Raw genomic sequence first — 19,377 nt, 5'->3', positions numbered from 1 at the left:
GTGAAATCTTGTATTACTAGAACTAAGAACACTGTTAGACAACTTTCATTCTATGGATGTCCAACTTTTGCAGGTGGAGAAGTACAGTTCTGTAGTGCTAAGAATAAAACTGGGAAAAGAGCATGAGTAGAAATCAGTCATTTCAGCAGTGACTGGAATCAGAGGTTTGAGCTTTGAGGATACCATAAGAATGGACTTCTTGATTAGCTTTTCTTAGGAACGTGCAGAGCAAAATTAAGTTTTGCTCAGCTAGAACAGCATTGGGCCTCACCCCCAGAGCATGTTGTCCTGCAATGTGTGAGCTGCAGAAATTCATATGCATTGTTTCATAAATGCAATTTGAAATGAATGCCAAAATAAAGCATCACAGTGAAGGATGCAAATATTTGGATAATGTTTTGTTGGTTGTCAGTCCTACTTATAACTGGCACACATGGCATCGATGTCTGTGGAGCCTTCTTGACAGAAACCCCTGCAGGCCTAGCTGTGTTTCCTGGGTGAGAAGGCCTGAGGTTGTGGGGCAGGTGAGAAGGACTTGTACAAAATACAATTAACATTGAGGGCGTGTGGGCCTGGAGGGGAACCCTGGCCTGGCAGGCAGTGCCCAGCTGCTCTCTGTCAGAACAGCTTAGCAGTGCGGCCAGGCCCCTCTGCTGCTGGGCACCGCACAGCCGTGTGGCTGCTGTGTGCCCGGCCAGATGTGTCTCTGCACAGGTGGTCTAATTAGGTGGCAGCTTTCCCTTCACAAAAGACTTAAGAAATTTTGTGTTGTTTCCGTGTCAAAAATACGCAGCTGAAATAATGAGAGCTGGGAGGAGTAACGTGGCCAAGCAGTAAATAATTCCACTTGCTACGAAGCTGGGCTTCAGCATGCACAAGCTACATGCTCACAGTGATGGAGAGCAGATTCCCTTTGGCTGCTTCATTGTGGATTGAGCAAATCCTGCGGGACAAAGGTGGTGATAAGATAAATCTGCTTTTGTCATCCTCATGCTTGATGCAGCCTTTTCTTTCTGAACGTGTTGGAAGCCGTCCGAGGACTGGGACAGACTGCACGTCCTGCTCTCAGCACTTGCAGTGTGCAACACTCTCAGCTCTGAGGCTGGATTTTTTTTATTTTTTTTCCCCCAACTATTTGAATAAAAACTGCAGAAAGTGAAATGTAGAGGAAATCCCGGGGAAACAAAATGAAATCTAACTTAAAAAAATGAATCTTCAACCTGTTGATGTTCTGAGGAAAAGGCTTCATTCAGAGCAAATCGTAGAGCAGCTCTGTTAAAAGTAAAGCAAAAGGACCACACTTCTGGTGATTGCACCAAGCTGGCTGTTTCTCTGACAGCCACAGCCTCACTCTGACAAACCAAGAGTAAGTAAGTGGTGAAAGGAAAATAAAAGAATTCTCCTTGAGTACTTTTAAAGGGAACACTTTACTTTGCTCTTTTCCACTTTTGAGGAGAAACATCTTGAGCACATGTGGACTTGGTGTCTTCATTCTTTCCAGACCGTTTTGTGCAGACATGGACTGCAGCAGTAGTGTGCAGCAATCACTGCAGTGTGAGTGGCTGTGGTCTGGCAGGAGTTGAGGTCTGGCTGATCCCAAAAGCAGGCAATAGTGCATCTGTAAGAGTAGTGACTGAAGTTAAGGGTTTATAATCCATTGTGTGGTAACTAATGTAGCAATTGTGCATGTGCATGCGTTTATATGTTAATGACTGATCACTTAGGTTTCCCCAAAGACCGTAGCAGGACTAGAACAGAAAGGAATGAAACCTTTTCCAGTGTTCCTAATACAGTCTGAAATGATTGCTTTTCTGGCTGGTTTTTGTGGCAGTAGCTGAGGTTTCCACACCAAATTAGCAAGTGGTGTAACATGATGACAAATCAAACCTCAGTGAGTTCTGTGACAGTAATAGCACTAACTGCCAGATACTATTGAAAGGAGGAGATGTAGATCATGTTATCTCATCTCGTGTGCATTAGCGTGCTACAGAGACTAGATCTCAGTGAAAATTTAAAGTTCAATCCCATTTATTTATAAGGTTGTTTTTTTGTTGCTGTTACTGAGATAAGTGGGATTTTCATTACCTACCTTTGTGACTAAAACTTCTCCTTTACCCTGCACTACTGAAGTTTAAGACCTGTTTATTTGCCTTCCACATCTCAGCTACATGTTAAGATATTTCTATCTTCAGTGTGGTTTTGGGGATCGTTGTACAACGCAATCAAATGTGTCACTGCAAAACGTGTTTGCAGCATTTTTTAATGGGTGAATCTTGGAAGCTTCCTTGTTTTGGATAATTGTTAGTTTTTTTATGTATCTAAGGAATCAAAAGAATTTGTTGATGTGATTTGTCACCTCTGGACTCCTTATTTATGAACACTCTTTGTTTGTGGCCAGTCATTCATGATTTTTGCAGAGATTTCTTTATTCTTTTTAACAATATGTCGAATTTTAATAAGTGAAACAAAGAAAAGGTCATCAGGAATCTCTTGGGGAATACTTTGTGTAGACTGACTTCTATATTTTGTCATAGTATAAAATAACTCATAGAAAGAATCGCTCTGCAATTTTTCTCCTTTCTTGTGTTGTTGCTAATGCACTACAATAGCTAAAATAGAAAAAGGCTTTTTTCATTATAGGGAATTGATAGCCACTTTGCATGCAGAACGTACTAGCTTCAATGGGAATGCTGCTCATGGAGTGATTGCAGAACCAGGCCCTGAAATTACCTTGCCAGCTAATGATAAAATCGCATGCAGGCCACAGGGGTTTTTGTGGAATAAATATAAGAGTTGAACAATATACAGTACACATTATACCAGTAATTTAAAGCATATCCAGGACAAAGAGAGAGTTCCCGGTGCAGGCAGCATCATAGAGATTTGCTGTATCTGATAAAGATTAGGTTTCTCAGCTCATAATACCATACTATTACTTTTCTTTTGTTAGTCTTTCAACACCTACACTCATGCATTGACACAATATCAAGTAGGAAGAGGAAGAATAGCCTTATATTTAAGGTACTGAACAGGGATTAAAGAAATTTTGGTTCTTTTTCCTGCCTCTGCCAGAGACTTTTGTGACCATGTAAAAGTTGCTTATTATTTTCTTGCCTCTATTCTTGATCTGTGAAATGGTGATTTTATTTTTTATTTTTATTTTTTTAATATTTTTGTTTCCCTCTTTCCTTTCTCCCCCTCCCTTCCAGCCCTAAGTGCATTATTACTGGCTTCTTTGCACTTTGTCTTCCAGGGCTGTTGCTTGAGCTCTGGAGGCATGAGGCTGTATTAGTAGTTGGGTCAGAGAACAGCTGGCCCGTGTGGATGATTCAGACATCAGAGCAGACAAGCTCCTGTAAAAAAAAAAAAAAAACAGCTTGTCTATTACAGGAAAGTAGTTCTCAAATTTGTGAATATGTACTTGGTCTAAGAAGAAAAGCTATCCTAAGGAATTAAAAAGGGTTAAAAGGAAAAGCAAAAAATGTCACTGTGTGATTTAGTTATTTTCCAGTGATACTTTTTTTGTTACTTTCATCTCTTATTTAAAGTTTTTGTGCAAAGTTTGTCTGATCCCTTAATGATGCAGGATGTTATGGGCTGAAATAATTTGTGAAGGGGTAGTGTTGAACTCTGCTGTCTTTGTCAGTATCTGAACTCTTTCTCCTCAGTGCTATAAAGCAATTAAATCTTATTTTGTATTCTTTCTTACAAAGGTTTCATAGCAATTTTAATACAGTTAATATGGTTTTTGGATCTGAAGGCGTTTTGGTTTTTGTAGAATTCATTACAACTTAGTAATGCATAATCATCATCATCATAACGTAATAATAATGCTAGCAAAGGCACAGAAGATGCACTTGTGGCCACAGAATTCTCATTATGATTTTACATTCAAAGTTGAATTGTGTGTTTAAATTTCCTTCATCCTAGCTGGCAGCCTGCTGATAAACAATAAAGTGGCTGTAGGATGCAGACCTGTGTCCTTTCTGAGGACACTTCTGTTTTATTTGAGTTTTCTTGATCAAAATCCATCAAAAACGGTTTTGTTGGTATGAATTTGCTTCTGTCTGCAGTCAGAGACCCGGCTGGTGTCTACTTTTGTACAGAGAATTACATTGAGAATGCTTACAAGGTAAAATTTTGAAATTAGTGTAGTTTGGGTCTGTATGTGTGTGTGCCTGGTTACTGCGTGTGTTTGTTTTCGTCGTGTAAGCATGAAACAAAAGCAAAAAACGCTTTTATATTCCTTCAGATTTTTCTGATTTCTGTTTGTTACTGCAGAGTGGATTCTACTTTGTAGTACAGTGAGAAAAATCTTGTGTGCCTGTTTAATCCAGCCCAAACTAGGAGTGCCATGCCACGTCTCACTGCCTGTCTGAGGTCCGTGTTAAAAAGAAGGCTCCCAAACACCACAGTGGTGCCTCTGTCGCTGGCGCTGCTTGCTGCCCATGCCTGTACCTATGAACCATGGCACAGGTGTAAGGAAAGTTCTGACATACAACATTTTGAAGGCAGGGTTGATGTGATTGAGTGTTATGATTGATGTCAGTGGTTTGCCTGACATGCAGTCATTCTCCCTTTTATTTGTCCTTCAATGATATAATTACAGGAGTTACCAGACCATGTGCCGAAAAATGACAGCAGTCAGGGATTTCAGTTCACCAGCACCTGCAAGAGAGTGTAGGGATATGTACCATTTTGTTTGATACTTTTAATAGATGATTTAATAAGATTTACAATACATATGCTGTAAATACTGTCTTTTTTTTTTTTTTTTTTAAGTAGGAAAAAAAGTTCACTCTGGGTGTATCTTTACCCATAGTGGTTATGTACTGTATTGGGGAAAATGATAAGAAGTCCAAAATTGGACTGATGATAGAAACAGACATTTACATGAGACAGTAAGTGTTTGAGGAGTACAGTCTGGATTGTAAGTACATGATTTTGAAATACTTTCCAAGATTACTCTAAGAAATCCTAATTTATCAGACCTGGTAAACTGGTTTCTTTTTGAACAGAGTCTTAATTTACTTTTCTTTAGAAGAAGTATGGTAAAATCCGTGAGCATGTGATTTCTTTGTTCCTGAGCAGCATCTTGAAATGCTAATAAAGCTCTGTACCATTTGCTTAATGCAGAGTGTTTGATCCATGCTTTCTTGATTCCATTATGACTGAGGCAGATGCAAAGAGCTTTCTTGTGCTGAATGTATGTACTAGTTACAGGGAGGTTATTTGTCGTTGCAAATGCAAGCTGAATGAGGCAGTGTCCTCTCAGGTGTCTATCACCAATTTCAGATTTTCTTTATGGAATCCTGCTGGCTGACTGATCATCCTTCTTCAGCTGTGACGAGCTAATCTTTCCTTGACATCGTAATCACAATTCTTGAAAGGCTTGCAGAGCAGTGGCTTGCCTTTGGTCGCTGTTGTATCTGACGTTGATATATATATCTAGATCAGTGAGATTGTTCTTGTACCTTTAGTTTCCTTATAAGTCTGGATGGAATCATTAAGAATGATTATTCCTAGAATATCTCTGCAGGCTTTACTTTGTCACCTGCCGCATAACCAATTTTAGTAAAAGATGTGGTCATTTGCAACATCTAATTGGTAATGAAACAGTGATATATGGATCTCTTACACATTGTTGTTCTTGCTGTATGTTTGGGTTCTGCTGCCTGGAGTTCTGACACCCGACTTACAACTTGTAGACTGTCAGACTGTCAACTTGTTCTGCACCTTTAAATTCCACCCACATTTTTTCATTTCGTGGGTAGTATACAGAGCAGCTATAATGGCTTGTGTATTTATTAGAGAGGTTTTGAAAGAGCACCTACGTGGTTTAAAGGCATGCATACAGCAGCACAAAATTCATTACCCTGCACCACATGCTGACCATGATAATGCGGAGGAGATTGCATGCCTCTTCCATGGTGTAACTTCAGGGTTTTCTAAACAAAGTCTTCCGTATCTTTATTTGCTTTTTTGTTAACCCTTAGAATTAATTTTTTTGAAATCTTTTCGTGTGCAAGACAAAGAGCTGTCATTTTTATCTTCGTGAGCTCTCCAGCTCTCCAGGTGGCACATGAAGCCCTGTTGTCCCATGCACGTTGGGTGTCCAGTCTGTGGTTAGAGCAGAAATAATTGGACTTTGTGACTTCCCTGGGCACCTGTGTCTCTTTCCAGAATCGTTGGTGTTTGCCCTTGTCCCCCCCTCCAAGTCTTTCTCTGTCCTGTGCTATCTTCTCTGTCACATGTAGTTTTAGTCCCTTCTGTTCATTGTGAAAGTTAATGCAGTAGCCGGGTAGCTGGCCTGTCTGCAGGAGGGTAGTTCAGGCAGTTGGGGTCTGGTTCCTCTCTTTGACAATAACTGTCTGCAGAAGCTCCTACAGCTTGATCTGAAAGAAAGTTCTGCTTTTTGAGAAGTGGTTGTCCTGAAAGCCCAGGATGTCACTGTCAAGCTCTTAGAGCGCAGGAGATCAGAACCAGGCTTTGTATTTCAGTTTGCTCTGGGGCTTTGTAAAATATGCAACAGCGAGTTTCTTGGAACTATAGGAGCAACTTAAATCAGTCCTGGCCTCCTTTCATTTCTTACTTGCTTCTTTAAGCAGGTTTTAAACATTATTTTAGAATGTAAGAGAATTCCAATTTTAAAGTAGTGCTGGCAGCTGATCGGAAGTGGGCTGAAACTTTTCGGCTTTTTAGGGGTCGTGAGCAAACAGCACTGCTCTGATGAACTTCGTTATGCCATATGAATATAAAATATTCATAGAAAGGTAGGTGTGTGAAGGCACCTATTTTTTCAATACATCCAGGAGTCTAAAATTCTCAACTTATATTTGAAAGTTTCATTTCTTGCTTTACGGTTGTAGATCATGTTTCTTTGAAATCTGTGAACTTCTCTATTCTGAAACAGTAATAATGATGTTACCTAAACTTGGGTATAGGTGTGTTTAACTTTGCAGTCAGTTGCCTTGTTGGGTTGCTTTGTCTGCACATTCAGAGTATTTGCTCCGATCCTGTGCTTTTAGTTGGAGAGAAGAAAAATGGAAATTCAAGGTGTTGATAAATCAAGGCCTACCTTCTAATTGTTGGAAATGGCAAGTTTAGTAGTTGACGGATTTATAAGAAGTCACTGTAAATCGTTTTACCTGTGAACAAGACCATTGATTTCATCAAATATCTGTGATTCATAGCTTATCCCCTCTTGTATAATGTCATCTGTCAGTAAAAGCAGAGCTGATAAGCGTCATAATTTACAGCTAACTCAGTCTGTCAAGGAAATGATCTTATTGTCCACCTTGCCATTTTGTAATGAAGCTGCGGATGGAGGTTAGCAACAGTGTGTTCACCCTTCTGGAAGTCGTGGGGGATGGGAGGTACTAATGCGTTCTGAGCTGAAAAGCTCACGCTTGACCTTGATGATTAAAGTTTTTCCTATCATCCAGCAGCAGTTGAGCCTGAATTGGCTCTTAAGAAGTCAAAAGGTCTAATCAACCTAATGAACAAACTCGGTCATTAGTACTTCGGGGAGGGAAGTGTCGTAGCACCGTGCTGCTCTCCCCAGCTGCTGTGCGTGTGCTGTGAGGAGCGGTGTGAGGCTCAGCTGGGCACGAGGAGCTGCTGGCTCTGGGCACAGCAGTGCTGGGGGAGCTTCTGCTGGGCAGAGCCTGCTGTCCACAGCACTCACATCCCTCTGCCGTGGGACAAATGTTACGTTGTAGGTTATAGGAAACGAAGCTTGTGTTCTTTATAGTAGTTAGAAAGTGAGGATCAAATGAAAGCTAAACCTCCTTGTAGTGAACTACTGCTCCAATCTGAACATGAGCTAAATCTATGCTTTTCTTTGTGGTATTGTTCCTGCAGTTTTCACACTCCAGATTTTGTCTATGTTAGCCACAACTGGTTTTCGTGCAGGCTTTGTTGTGTTCCAACAGCTGAATTTGGGGAAATCTTTTTCACACTAATCAAGTAAATACCTGCTACTGTCAGTTGAAGTCAGGTTGTTATTTTTTAAATGAGGTTAAACATTCTGAAATGGTAGCTGTCACATGAGAAACCTGCTTTCTCCTCCAAACTCTTGGAAATTCTTTGGCTCCAGGAAAAGGTGAACTATCCTAGGAGGGGCTCCTATTTGGGAAAGACCCAGCTGGGCTCATATGTTTGTTCGGGTGCTCACTTGGGATGGGTCCTTTCCTCAGCTTAAGAACATCCTGTGACCTCTGGCATTTGTTGGCTGCGGGGCTAGGGGTGAGGTACATCACGTAGTCTCACGTTGATTCTGGTGTTCCAATTCCTTGGGGTCAGGAGCAATTATCTTACTACATTCTGATTATTTTAAGGCAAGTAAATCCTTCACATTCCTCGTGAATTGCATTAAAAACTGTCAGAACTGCTCGCACTGTTTGGTGACAGTGGCAAGGCCAGTTTGGTGGCCACATGACAGCATCCTGCAGAAGCTGATGGGGAAAACCCAGCGCCCTCCAGCAGTGCAGTGAGCGGGGCTGTGAGCAGGCCCTGCGGTCGCCTTGCCGTCCTGCCTTCACATGGCCAGTGGCAAACCAGGTTTCTAATACAAAAGGCTTTTGGAAATGCAATGGTAGTGCACATTTAAAGGTGTGCTTTCAGGTTTTTTTACTGTCTAATGTTGATTCTAAATTCTCAACAGATAAAAAAACAACAAATACATTTTAACGTGGTTATGAAAAAGCCTTCATATTAATTATACATCAGTGTAATTTTATCTTGCTTTGCTACTTTCTTGGTTATAATTCAGTAAATATATTTGCTTGTTACGCTGAGAATTTGTCGATTTAAGTGTGGAGGTAATATGTGCCCTTATGGCAGGTGCGCAGCAGACTTCAGCATTAACATGACTCATTAAAATAAGATAAAAGTAGAGCTGCAAAACAATTTCTGTCTTTTGCCAACAAGGATGTGAAAAAGAGAAATTTCACTCAGTTCAGTATATGAAAGTGTAATCTTTCTGAACTGTGGAAAGAACTGAGTAGACATTACTGACTTGTTTGTGCAGGTTAACTGAAAAAAAGATGAGCACAATACACAAAATTTAAATGACTTTGTGTCATATTTTGGAAACATTAAGTAAAATTACCTATTTTGGCTGATGAGAGGTCCTTCCCCAGTTTTATTAGTATGTGTAGAAAGTGAATGTGTTTTACTTTGATGATGCATAATTTGCCACAGTTTACAACTGTTTCTCAGTTACCAGATTAAAACCTGGAAATAAGCTGCAGTTTGCTGAACTTAACGCAAGTTTTATTTATCTATTTATTTTGGAAAGGAGGTAGATAAAATGGAGACAGTGTATTTAAATAGATTCAACACAAGCTTCTTCAGTGTTTAATCCTCTGAATTCTACAGGGCGAACCCATCACTTTTTGTGAAGAAACGTTTGTGTCCCATCGTTCTGCAGTCATGAGGCAGTTCCTTCAGAATGCCATTCAGCTCCAGCTCTTTAAGCAGGTACTGGCTTCATTGCTCTAGTTGCTCTAATGCAGGAGAGTATTTTGCAGTACAGCTGTTATTTATTACTTTCTTTATTGCACAGAAAACATATTATTATTGAATATGATGTTACTGCTCAAGAGGGCTGAGAACACAGATGTACAGACAAGTGTTATTTTTTATAGCATTTTGTTTTAGTAAACATTTTGCCTTTTTTTTTTTCTATTTTCATTCCCTTTCTGGGTCACTTCCTTATGAGAACATTGTCCTTGCTGCTGCAAATGTAGAATAAAATCTTTCTGGAAAACACTCTTTTAATGCTGATATTGTAGTTCATCGATGGCCGCCTGGATCTTCTTAACTCCGGAGAGGGCTTCAATGATGCTTTTGAAGAGGAGATAAATATGGGAGAGTATGCAGGTAAGCAAGATGGTCCTTTGAAGCAATTTCAGCAATTGTCCCTGACTCACTGTTTTTCGCTATCATGACATCGTGGCTCATAGTTTGCACTCATCTAATTAACAGAGATCGCTCTGTAGTATCTTAAATTTTAAATTTTTGTTTCTGCATAAGGAACTTTGAGTAACTTATCACAGTCTGAATAAAATCTGTTTGGCCTTAGAAAACTTCAGCTTTACCTCTTGGTTGAAGTACAACTGAAAGAGTTATTGCAGTGCCAGACACTGAAAAAATCTTGTCTTTACCCAGAGTCACCTGATGTTTCTTTTGGCAACCTTAAAAAATCTCAGCATTCTCAAATGCCTGAAAGAAAGTTCAGATAAAGTAGAGATTCCTCTTAGCAAGTAAAAGAAAAAATGTAAATACCTTATCAGTTTTTGGTTTTGCTGTTTACTGTAAAATGGAAGTGTGATTATCCTCTCCTGTAGTATTCATGCTGCTAGAACCACTGAGTGCTAACACTTTGCATTTCTACCTCCAATATTGATTTATTAAACATGGTTAGGATTTTAATGCAATGTACAGGACATCTTGAGGGTGAGTGGAACAGTCGTATAATACTTGTTTGCCATGTGGGAGAGTTACACTTTATTTTTGTGGTTCTGTCTAGGTAGTGACAAATTGTACCTCCAGTGGCTCTCTACAGTAAGGGTAAGAACAAAAACCACTTCCAACAGGCATTCTAACTCTCACTGGACCGTTGAACAGTTCTGCATGTCTGTAGACAAGAACAAGACTAACTTGTTTCCTGTAGGGTTTAGCTGTGGTGAATTTGAGGCTTAGCTGTGAGAAGCTAACACACTCTTCAGTTAAAAAAAAGAAAAAAGAAAATATACACTAAAATCAGCATAGGAATTCTTACTTGTTTTGGAAACAGATAGAAATAAGTTATTGTCATTTGAGAAAGAAATGTGTTTTATCCTTCTTTACTAATAGAAAAGGAAAGAAAAGGGACCGTTGCCGCTGCAAAACACTACTCATAGTAGTAGTTGGCATCTGATTTTAGACACCTCTTTTAGTGCCTAAATTATGATACGATGTATCAAAAGGTAAAATACTTCTTGTTTAAGAGTATGAGTCAGTAGGAAGGGTCAGTTTCTTTCCTGACAAACTTGTTTTTGTACCATTCCATTTGCCTTTTTATTCTGGTTTTGAATGGAATTATGTTCCTTATACAAAAAGGCTGGCCCCAATATTATCTTGATAATTCTGAATGAACTATACTTTATGATAGTAATGTAAAAAATCTCATAGTGTAGTTGGATGGAAAAACCTACATACATTTCTATACATAAAGACATAGGATGACGATTTTAAAATTATAGGAACAGTGGATGGCTGACAGTTAATATGAAAATGTGTGTAATTACATTTGATGTTTGATATTTTTTGTTAAAGATCAATTGTTCTGTGGAAACATATGTAGCAATTTTTAAAATTGATTGCTTATGCATCTGATGTCTGAAAGTATGATATTGCACAAAAATAGGAAAACACGAAGTTTTATAAGATTTGATTCTTTCAGTTTTGCCCATTTCTTTTATTAAGTGAGGTACTGTTCAGCAATAGTCAGTGGTGTGTGGAAGATGTGAAAAAAACCAATGGATTGTTCTGTCTGACATTGTGCTTCCTAATGACTTATTGTACGTATCATGTGCAAATCAGCTTCTCCAGTAATGTTTAGTAGTTAGATTTCTTTCTCCTTCAATTTATCCCTTTGTCCATTTAGGTCTTGGAAAAGGAAAATTAAAAAAAAAAAATTCCAATTGAATATTTAGGGTTTCCTGAAACGAGTTTTCTGCCTCCAATATTGATTTGGTAGGATACTTTTTTATTAAACATGGTTAGGATTTTAATGCAATGTATAGGACACCTTGAGGGTGAGTGGAACAGTCGTATAATACTGTTTTATGAGTTGACCTGTTATTACCACAAGAAACTGGTATCTTTTAATTTGAGAACCACTCTGTTAAACAGAGTCAGGCTTCCTCAAGTAAAACAGAAAGATTCAATCTGTTTTTACTTTTGTTCTTTTTCATTTAATTTAAGATTATAATACTGTGCTCTACTAATAAACAAAGGTAATGCTTTGTTAAAATTAAGAATGATGTTAAGAATGGACTGCTGTTGGCTTTAATAAAATTTGTTCCATTGTTACTTTAATTGTAGAAAGGAAGTGGAGCCATTTTAAACACAGTAAAGACCAAAGCTAACCCTGCCATGAAGACTGTCTATAAGTTCGTAAGTACCAAGTATTGGCTTACTACTGAGATAAGAGTCTAATTATAATCCTGTTTTAACCTTTCAAATGAAACTCAAGGCTTGAATTCATTTTCTTGGACTCAAAAAATTATTTGAAATATGCATTCATTTCAATTTCAAATTTAAATAGAAAAGTCATTTTGAAATTTGAACATAATTGAAATGCAGAGGAGAATGAGAACCTGCGTTTTCTTTTGTAAGTATAGATGATGCATTCTATTTATTTCTGGGGAATAGTGCCTGTATACTCTGCTAAGCAGCCCTACCATCTCATCATTACTCAGTTGGAAATCATTGTTACCTCAGGTTTCTCTGCTTGCAGTTTCATCGAAATAAGGGAATCCTCTCATTTTCCAAATTGTTCCATCTTTTCTAAATGTCAATTAATTTTCCCTAGAGATTTCTTATACATACTTATTTAGAGTCCAACTTACTGAGTTATTCTTTAAATGAAAATGTTTTTGGTTCTGTTAACAAACAGTAGCATGTTACTGTATTGTCGTGTGTGGCTGCCAGTTTCGCTGTGCAAGGCAAAACAGCACAGAAACAAGAGCAGATTTCTGTAAGCTCAGTTTTAGGAAATAATGCTACAAAAAGCATTGAGATGACTATTTTCTTTTTTTGCTTTTCTCCAACCTGAGAGAAATGAGTAAGATGAAATTGGTTCTACTAAATGGAACAGACATCCAGGAAGAAGTTTGCAGGTATTGATCATTAACCAGTAGCAAAGATAAATAGGTAGGGGGAAGGACAGAGGGTGTAGAATGTGAAGAGATGAAAGATGTCTCTGGCATCAAAGCAGAAAGCAAAATTTCTGTAAAATTGAATGTATGCTTAGTATTTCTTTATTATGTTTTAGCTTTCTATTTGTTTCAATGTGTTTCAGTACCGTTTCAATTTTTTCCTTGCCATTTTTAGTAACTGGAGAAGGTGAATCTTGATGTACTGATATCAGACATAGTTACTGCTAGAAATAGAGGGAGATTTTAACTTAAATTAATTTTTCATGCAGGCAAAAGATCATGCAAAAATGGGAATAAAAGAAGTGAAAAACCGCTTGAAGCAAAAGGTACTTGAAGTTCTTATTCAAAATGTGTAAGCACCATGTATGAAACACTTAGTCACAAAAAGCATTATGTGATCAATAGGAAGCTGTTTGATACAGTGTTGTTAGCACACTTCAAAATGCATTACCAGCTGTCCTGGATTTTTCACACTGTTATAAATATTCACAGACCAAAAAAACAAAACAACACAACAACAACAAAAAAACCCAGCCATCTTCAAACACATTAAGACTCTGACTTAAACCCACAAAAGCCAGAAAATAGAGTTTTCTATTTGGAGTGGTCCATCTCCTGTCCATTTTGCTGGAGCATTACGGTAGGGAATTTTGCATGAGCTGGGAGATCTTCCGTACAGAAATGACAATGAACTTCTTCCAAATGGCAGATTGTTGTCATTTCTGCAGGAAAAATAGCATAGCGTCCCTTGTTGAAAGGATTTATACACTTCATGACACTATACTGTAAAGTTTAGGCAGAAGAAATTGAATTAAGTGTTTATATTCAATTCAAATCTGAATTTTTGCTGCAAAAAATACTCAAACTGTTTGCTTTTCTCTGAATCTGTTTTTGTTTGTAAACAGTGCAATTCCCAGAAGACTGAATTGTGTTTGAGGAAAGTGTTATCCAATTTTCGTTGCTCCTTTTAAGCCAGAAGCATGGTCGTTCTGATACATGCCTTATGGATGAATGGTTGATTCTGCCTTGGTTTACTTCAGATATTCTATTTATTCTTTGAAGAAGAGCTACTAGAGAGTTTTGGAAAAACAAGATAGCTAATTTGTTAATATAACTGAAGTTCTTATTTAGAATTTGTTGCATAACAGGGTTGTGTGTGTGTGCACGTGTTTAGGCTGTGCTAGCAGTAATTTTTCACTAAATTTCTTAAGATAGTACCGCAAATGTTTTCATATAGCACAAGTAGAAATCTGCTTTAACGTCCACAGAATATTAATACAAAGGGATTCTTCTGTAGCAGGGCTATAAACTCATGAAATTAACTTTGTGTACAGTGCACAGTCTGTAAATACTCCAGCAGATTGTGAGAGGTTTGGGGAAAGATAAAATTGCTTCAGATGCTTTTAATTCTATTTCATTTCATCACATTTGCTACTTTGTATGTGACCACTTACGGTGTAATATGAAAATATTAAATAGAAACATGAAACAGTTTTCTTGTGCATGGAAATTTATATATAATTCCATGTGCTTCTCTTCTGGACATAACCTTCATGAATAATAAAATGGTTGCCCTTCTCATGTGCATTTCTGAAGCAGTTGGTGGTGTGTAAAATAACCAGATTGTTTTTCTGTATCTTAAATGCTAATATAATTGTATGCTATTCTGTGACATTTGTATAAACGGTTGAGAAACGTTCCTTCATTGCTTTGTTTTATTATTTTTGTCTTCCCAGTCCTTCAAGCAGCAGGCATTCCCTTTTAAAAAACACATACAACATTTACAAACAAATGGCCCAATTTTGTTCCACTTTCCGTGCTATGTGGCATTTCTATAAAGTAGTGAAACGTGATTGTTCAATATACATTTTCACAAGAGCTTAAAAGTCTTCTATAGGTAGCTGACACATACTGTTCTACCTCTTCCTTTTTCAATAGATCTTTTCTTTCCCATCCTCTTCTCCATTTTAAGTGTAATATGAGAAAATATTTCTAAAGAGTTACCGCTCTGTTTAAGATGATAATAGTGAAATTATACCTTCTTATATTTTTTTAATCTAGGCGCCTGTGCTGCTCTATTTCTATGTCTATTAGGTGGAAATGAGTGAGGGTGCACCTTGTATTTTTCATGCATTTACTTGCAGTATGCACAGATGTTTTGTGTTTGAAATTCTGTTGTTGTTAAATGCTAAATTTTTGCCAAATTTGGGGTGATAGTCTTTCATATTCTATAGATAACCCGAGGTTATTTTTAAACTGAACTGAACGTCCACTGCATTTTAAAATATTATTTCCCATTATTAATACAGAAAGTATGAAGGCCACTGGTAAGGAAAAGTCAAATATAAACATCCTTTTTCCAGTTTTCACTGCCAAATATGAGCAGCTTCTGTACAAGACAGAATTTAAAAATGCAATAAAGCTAGAGGTCTGCTTCCTACAACTGTGCATAGCAATGATGACCTCTTAAATATAATCAAGAGCCCATTTTGCCCTTGGTCTGCTCCAGTCTCGGGTTTGAATTGCAAATGGGAAATGCAGGATTGACCTGTTGAGAGGTCACTGTGGTGTGTGTAAGGTCCTTCTTTAATATGATAGTAGAGATTGAATGGGGTTCTATTTCCATCCCTTGTTCATTTGTGGTACAGTATTTCAAAGCAACAGAAATAGTTTTCAGAGGATTCTTATGAGTGATAGCAAATAATTGTTAATAGATACAGCATGGTAGCTTTATTTTATATCTGCTACAGAAGTTTTTTCTTCTTTCTCTTTTTCTTTCTTTCTCTCTTTCTTTCTTTCTTTCTCCCTCTTTTTTTTTTTTTTTTCCCCTCTTTTGTAAAGGCTGCTTTTTCTGTTTTACAAATGGGCCGTGGTGGTCAAGTCACTCTGTTATTGGCTTTTTGAAGCTTAACTACATAGTATTAGGAAGAAGGAGGAATGCGAGTGGTACCATCCTCAACTTTCAGTAAGGAGAATGTAACTCACTGAAAGCTTATGGATAAGACAATTTATATAAATGGTAGGGCACTTGGCATTAATGTATTCAACATTATTTTACTTACTAGAGCCCCGCGTGGCTCTAGTTAATGTCTGTTATCAATGGGCTGTTGTCAGTGCTTTATTATCAGTGCTGCTGGAAACATCTCATTTAGAGGTTTGTAAAATAACCCAAGGACGTTCTGGCACGTGCTTCTTGTGCTTCTAATGGACAGTATTTGTATTCCATTATATCAGATCCCTAGAAAAATTAATAATGCATTTTTAAGCAGATGAAAACCTTGTTCAGCTTAAAGTACATATGCCTAGTTATATCTTGATTCTGCTCTGAAGTTCCACCTTTAAAATAAATAGGTAGCAGAGACTGTCCCTGGACCGACAGTTGTTAGGGGAAGCGCCATTTATGTACTGAGGTAACTGCAGACTGTGATAGTCCTTACCCAGTAATTCATAAAATGTATTCTTTTCCTGAACTAAAAAGTCGTTTTTGTTTTAACAATATTCTTAAATTGTACTTTCTTTTTTTTAAAAACGGCATCGTTAGGTTTTTGTATTTCTGGAGTTCTTTAAAGTAATGAATACCTTTATCGTCAGTTTTTTTTTTTTTTTTTTTTTTTTTTTGCCATCTATTCTGGGAGAGAGGACTCAGGCTTTTTGTTATCTTGAATGATAGATGACTTAAGCTACTTCTGGAATGCTTACAGGGTCAAACAAAATCCCATATTGGGGATGTATCAGAACTGAGCAGTCAGACGTAGGACATCATCCACACAGATGGTGCATGGCAGTGCGCAGAGCTGCTTGCAGGTTCCAACCATGCAGATATGTTTACACAGCACGGATGAAGTCCCAACACTGATCTCAAAAGCGATGTGGAAACACGGGTCAGCATTCTGGCTGGAAATTCGCTCCCTCAAGTGGCATGCAGATGTCACTCTGCTTTTCTTTTAGCAGTATCAGGAAAGGTGCATATTCAAGGCCTTTCTGCACTGTGGCCCACTGCAGTTCTTGTCAAGTCATTTGTGCTCGCAAGCACGGTTTTTAGCTGTGGACATTTTACAGAATTTCGGAGTTGGTGTCTCCTGATTTCCTGTTTGTGGTTTGTGTCTCCGTCGTGTACTCTTGTGCTCTGCACTGACAGGACTCTGAGTAGCTGTATTCAGTCTGATAGTGGGCTGAAGGCCTGTCACAGATGTCTTTGAAGGACTTCAATTTGAATTATATATTTTTGAGGACATTGAAAATACGTTTTAGGAAAATATTATCGTCTGTATGCAGTTAAATCATCAGAGAAGTACAGAAGTAAAAGCAGCAAGGACTTGCAGTGATAGTTATACATCTTAGGGGATTTTGCTTAATGGCTTTGATCTGTCTTCATCTTCTCTTTCCTTTCCCACTGCATGCATGTCCAATCTTTTGCATCTACTTTAATTTTTTCTGGAATGCCTGTTCTGGAAGGTGCTTTGTTCTCCATTGGTTCCCAGCTGGCTGTTGCCTTGGTTAGGGCTGCAGGGCAGCTCAGCAGATGTGTTGGACATGTGAACGATGTGCGCACAAAAGGCCTGAAGCTAGGCTTGATGTGCCTTCAATATGGCTATGCTGTATTAAAACTTTTCTTCAATTGTGTTACATTTCAGGTCAGTTGTGTTGCTGCCACAGGTGATGTGATTCCAAAACTGACCAGACCCCTGGGTAGTTTGGTGATGTTTTGGAGCAGAAGTATGAATTTGGCAGAAACTTACATTTCTCATCGTTGTCTTCTGGCTTTGTTACTAATCCAGTGTACATGGATGTATTTTATAAAGACAAGGTAGCTTTGTGCTGCTGGTGGGGGAGAGGGGAGGAAAAAGTTTTTCTCTCTAGTTTGACCTTAAGAAGTTGTTAATTTCCCCATGATCCCTATGCCCATAGTGGTGAACCACTGCTCTACCGGCTGGATCTAAAAAGGTCTCTCAGCTTCTCTGTGGAGCAGACAAAGCCCCTTAGAAAGTCCGTCCAGCTTTTTGTTTCATTTGACCTAAACACATTAGGTCAGTCTGTGTCCAAAGGAACCATTTCTAATTGGCCATCAGCTTACATGTCTCATTATTGTACCTTAGCAAGACGGAAACTTGAGGGGGCATGTCAAAGGTCAGTGAATCAAAGCAGTGTGTGTCAGCAGCCAACCTTAGGTCAGTCTTGCAGAGCTACAGTGTGTGCAGGTTTCTCTCTATATTTACCAAGCATTATTTCCTTGACATTGTTGCAAAGAGATTTAAGGTTTGGGGCCCACTGCGTTACAGACTGTTTCTCAACTGATTTTCAAACTCTTTTCTCCTTTTCTGATTCCTTGTGTCTGCATGCCTTTGTCTTTTTCAAAACCTGTGTTAGACATACCATCCATACACTTGCCAAGTCTTGTAACCTAGACGGATGGGTCACTTTACTTCTGAAGATGAGGAGTAACCTCAAAAGCAAAACAAAACAAAAAAGCATTCTGCCATGCAGCAGTTTGTTTTATACAATCTCCTGCAGACATACTCAGTATGCACAGGCTCAAAGATGAGATACAAAGTTAACTAAGCTGTGAGTTTGATCTCTCCTTGCTACTTCCACAAGTAATTGTTCTATTAAAGATCATTCTGTGAAGTAGGTAAGTAGAATTACTGTTTCCATTTGCAAGAAAAACCCCACAGCTACCAATCAACAAATGGAATAGCCCTGTTCCTGGGATTCTGTTGACTTTGTTCACAGAATGAAAATTTTGAGCTGTGTTTTGTTCTCAGAATATATTTTCTAGCTTTTTCATGTTTAAGTCAGACATTCTATTGAATGTATTTGCATGCAGCATTGGTGTTTGAAGGACAGTGTGGTTGTTTACAATACCTTTGATTGACAAAATGCAGCAAAATGTTTTATTATAATGAGGTTTACTTTTCTGTACTTTGTTTTCTTCTTGCAAACATATGAGTGGGTATTCAACATTATCTTCTGGTGTTCCTCTTTGTGCTTCTTACTATTAATCAAGAATGGTTTTAGCCATGCTATTCACCTTTTCTTCCATACAGGACATAGCTGAGAATGGATGTTCTGCAGCACCAGAGCAGTCTCTACCAAGACCAGCACCTTCTCCGTTGGTTGAAAAGAAGGACACTAAATTAAGGGAGGACAGAAGACCAATCACAGTACATTTTGGTCAGGTACGTGTTGGTGTTAGGTTTTTAAGTTGTATGACGGAGGAAGGAGCAAAAGTAGTTCAGAGAAAGCTCAAGTATGACAGTTGTTTTTGGTTTTTTTTTGTGACTGGATGATGCTGTTATACATTAATTTCTGTTATATCTGTATAAATGGGATGTTAAAAACCTGTTGTCTGTGGCTCACGGATTCCTTTTGTTCGTATGATGGTTTTAAGGAAAATAAATCCTATGTCAATTTGGGGGGAAAAAAAAAAAAGTAAAATGATGGTAGCAAT

General features: G+C 38.2%; 1 protein-coding gene across 14 annotated transcripts in view; it reads left to right on the top strand.

Annotated features, from left to right (window-relative positions):
• DENND1A (DENN domain containing 1A) overlaps positions 1–19,377 on the top strand; it is a 174,585-nt gene that overhangs the window by 125,319 nt on the left and 29,889 nt on the right. For all 14 annotated transcript variants that reach the window (XM_085239413.1, XM_085239403.1, XM_085239405.1 and 11 more), the window contains 6 exons: positions 9,382–9,483; positions 9,798–9,885; positions 10,535–10,575; positions 12,094–12,165; positions 13,199–13,255; positions 18,974–19,105. In XM_085239413.1, coding sequence (XP_085095539.1) covers positions 9,382–9,483; positions 9,798–9,885; positions 10,535–10,575; positions 12,094–12,165; positions 13,199–13,255; positions 18,974–19,105 — 492 coding nt within the window. The remainder of the gene's footprint in view (positions 1–9,381; positions 9,484–9,797; positions 9,886–10,534; positions 10,576–12,093; positions 12,166–13,198; positions 13,256–18,973; positions 19,106–19,377) is intronic.

This window comes from Meleagris gallopavo, chromosome 19 (assembly GCF_905368555.1).
Source record: "Meleagris gallopavo chromosome 19, MGAL_WU_HG_1.1, whole genome shotgun sequence".
NCBI lineage: Eukaryota > Metazoa > Chordata > Aves > Galliformes > Phasianidae > Meleagris > Meleagris gallopavo.
The sequence above is the reverse complement of the archived record's forward strand: the minus strand, read 5'-3'. Positions and strand labels throughout refer to the sequence as shown.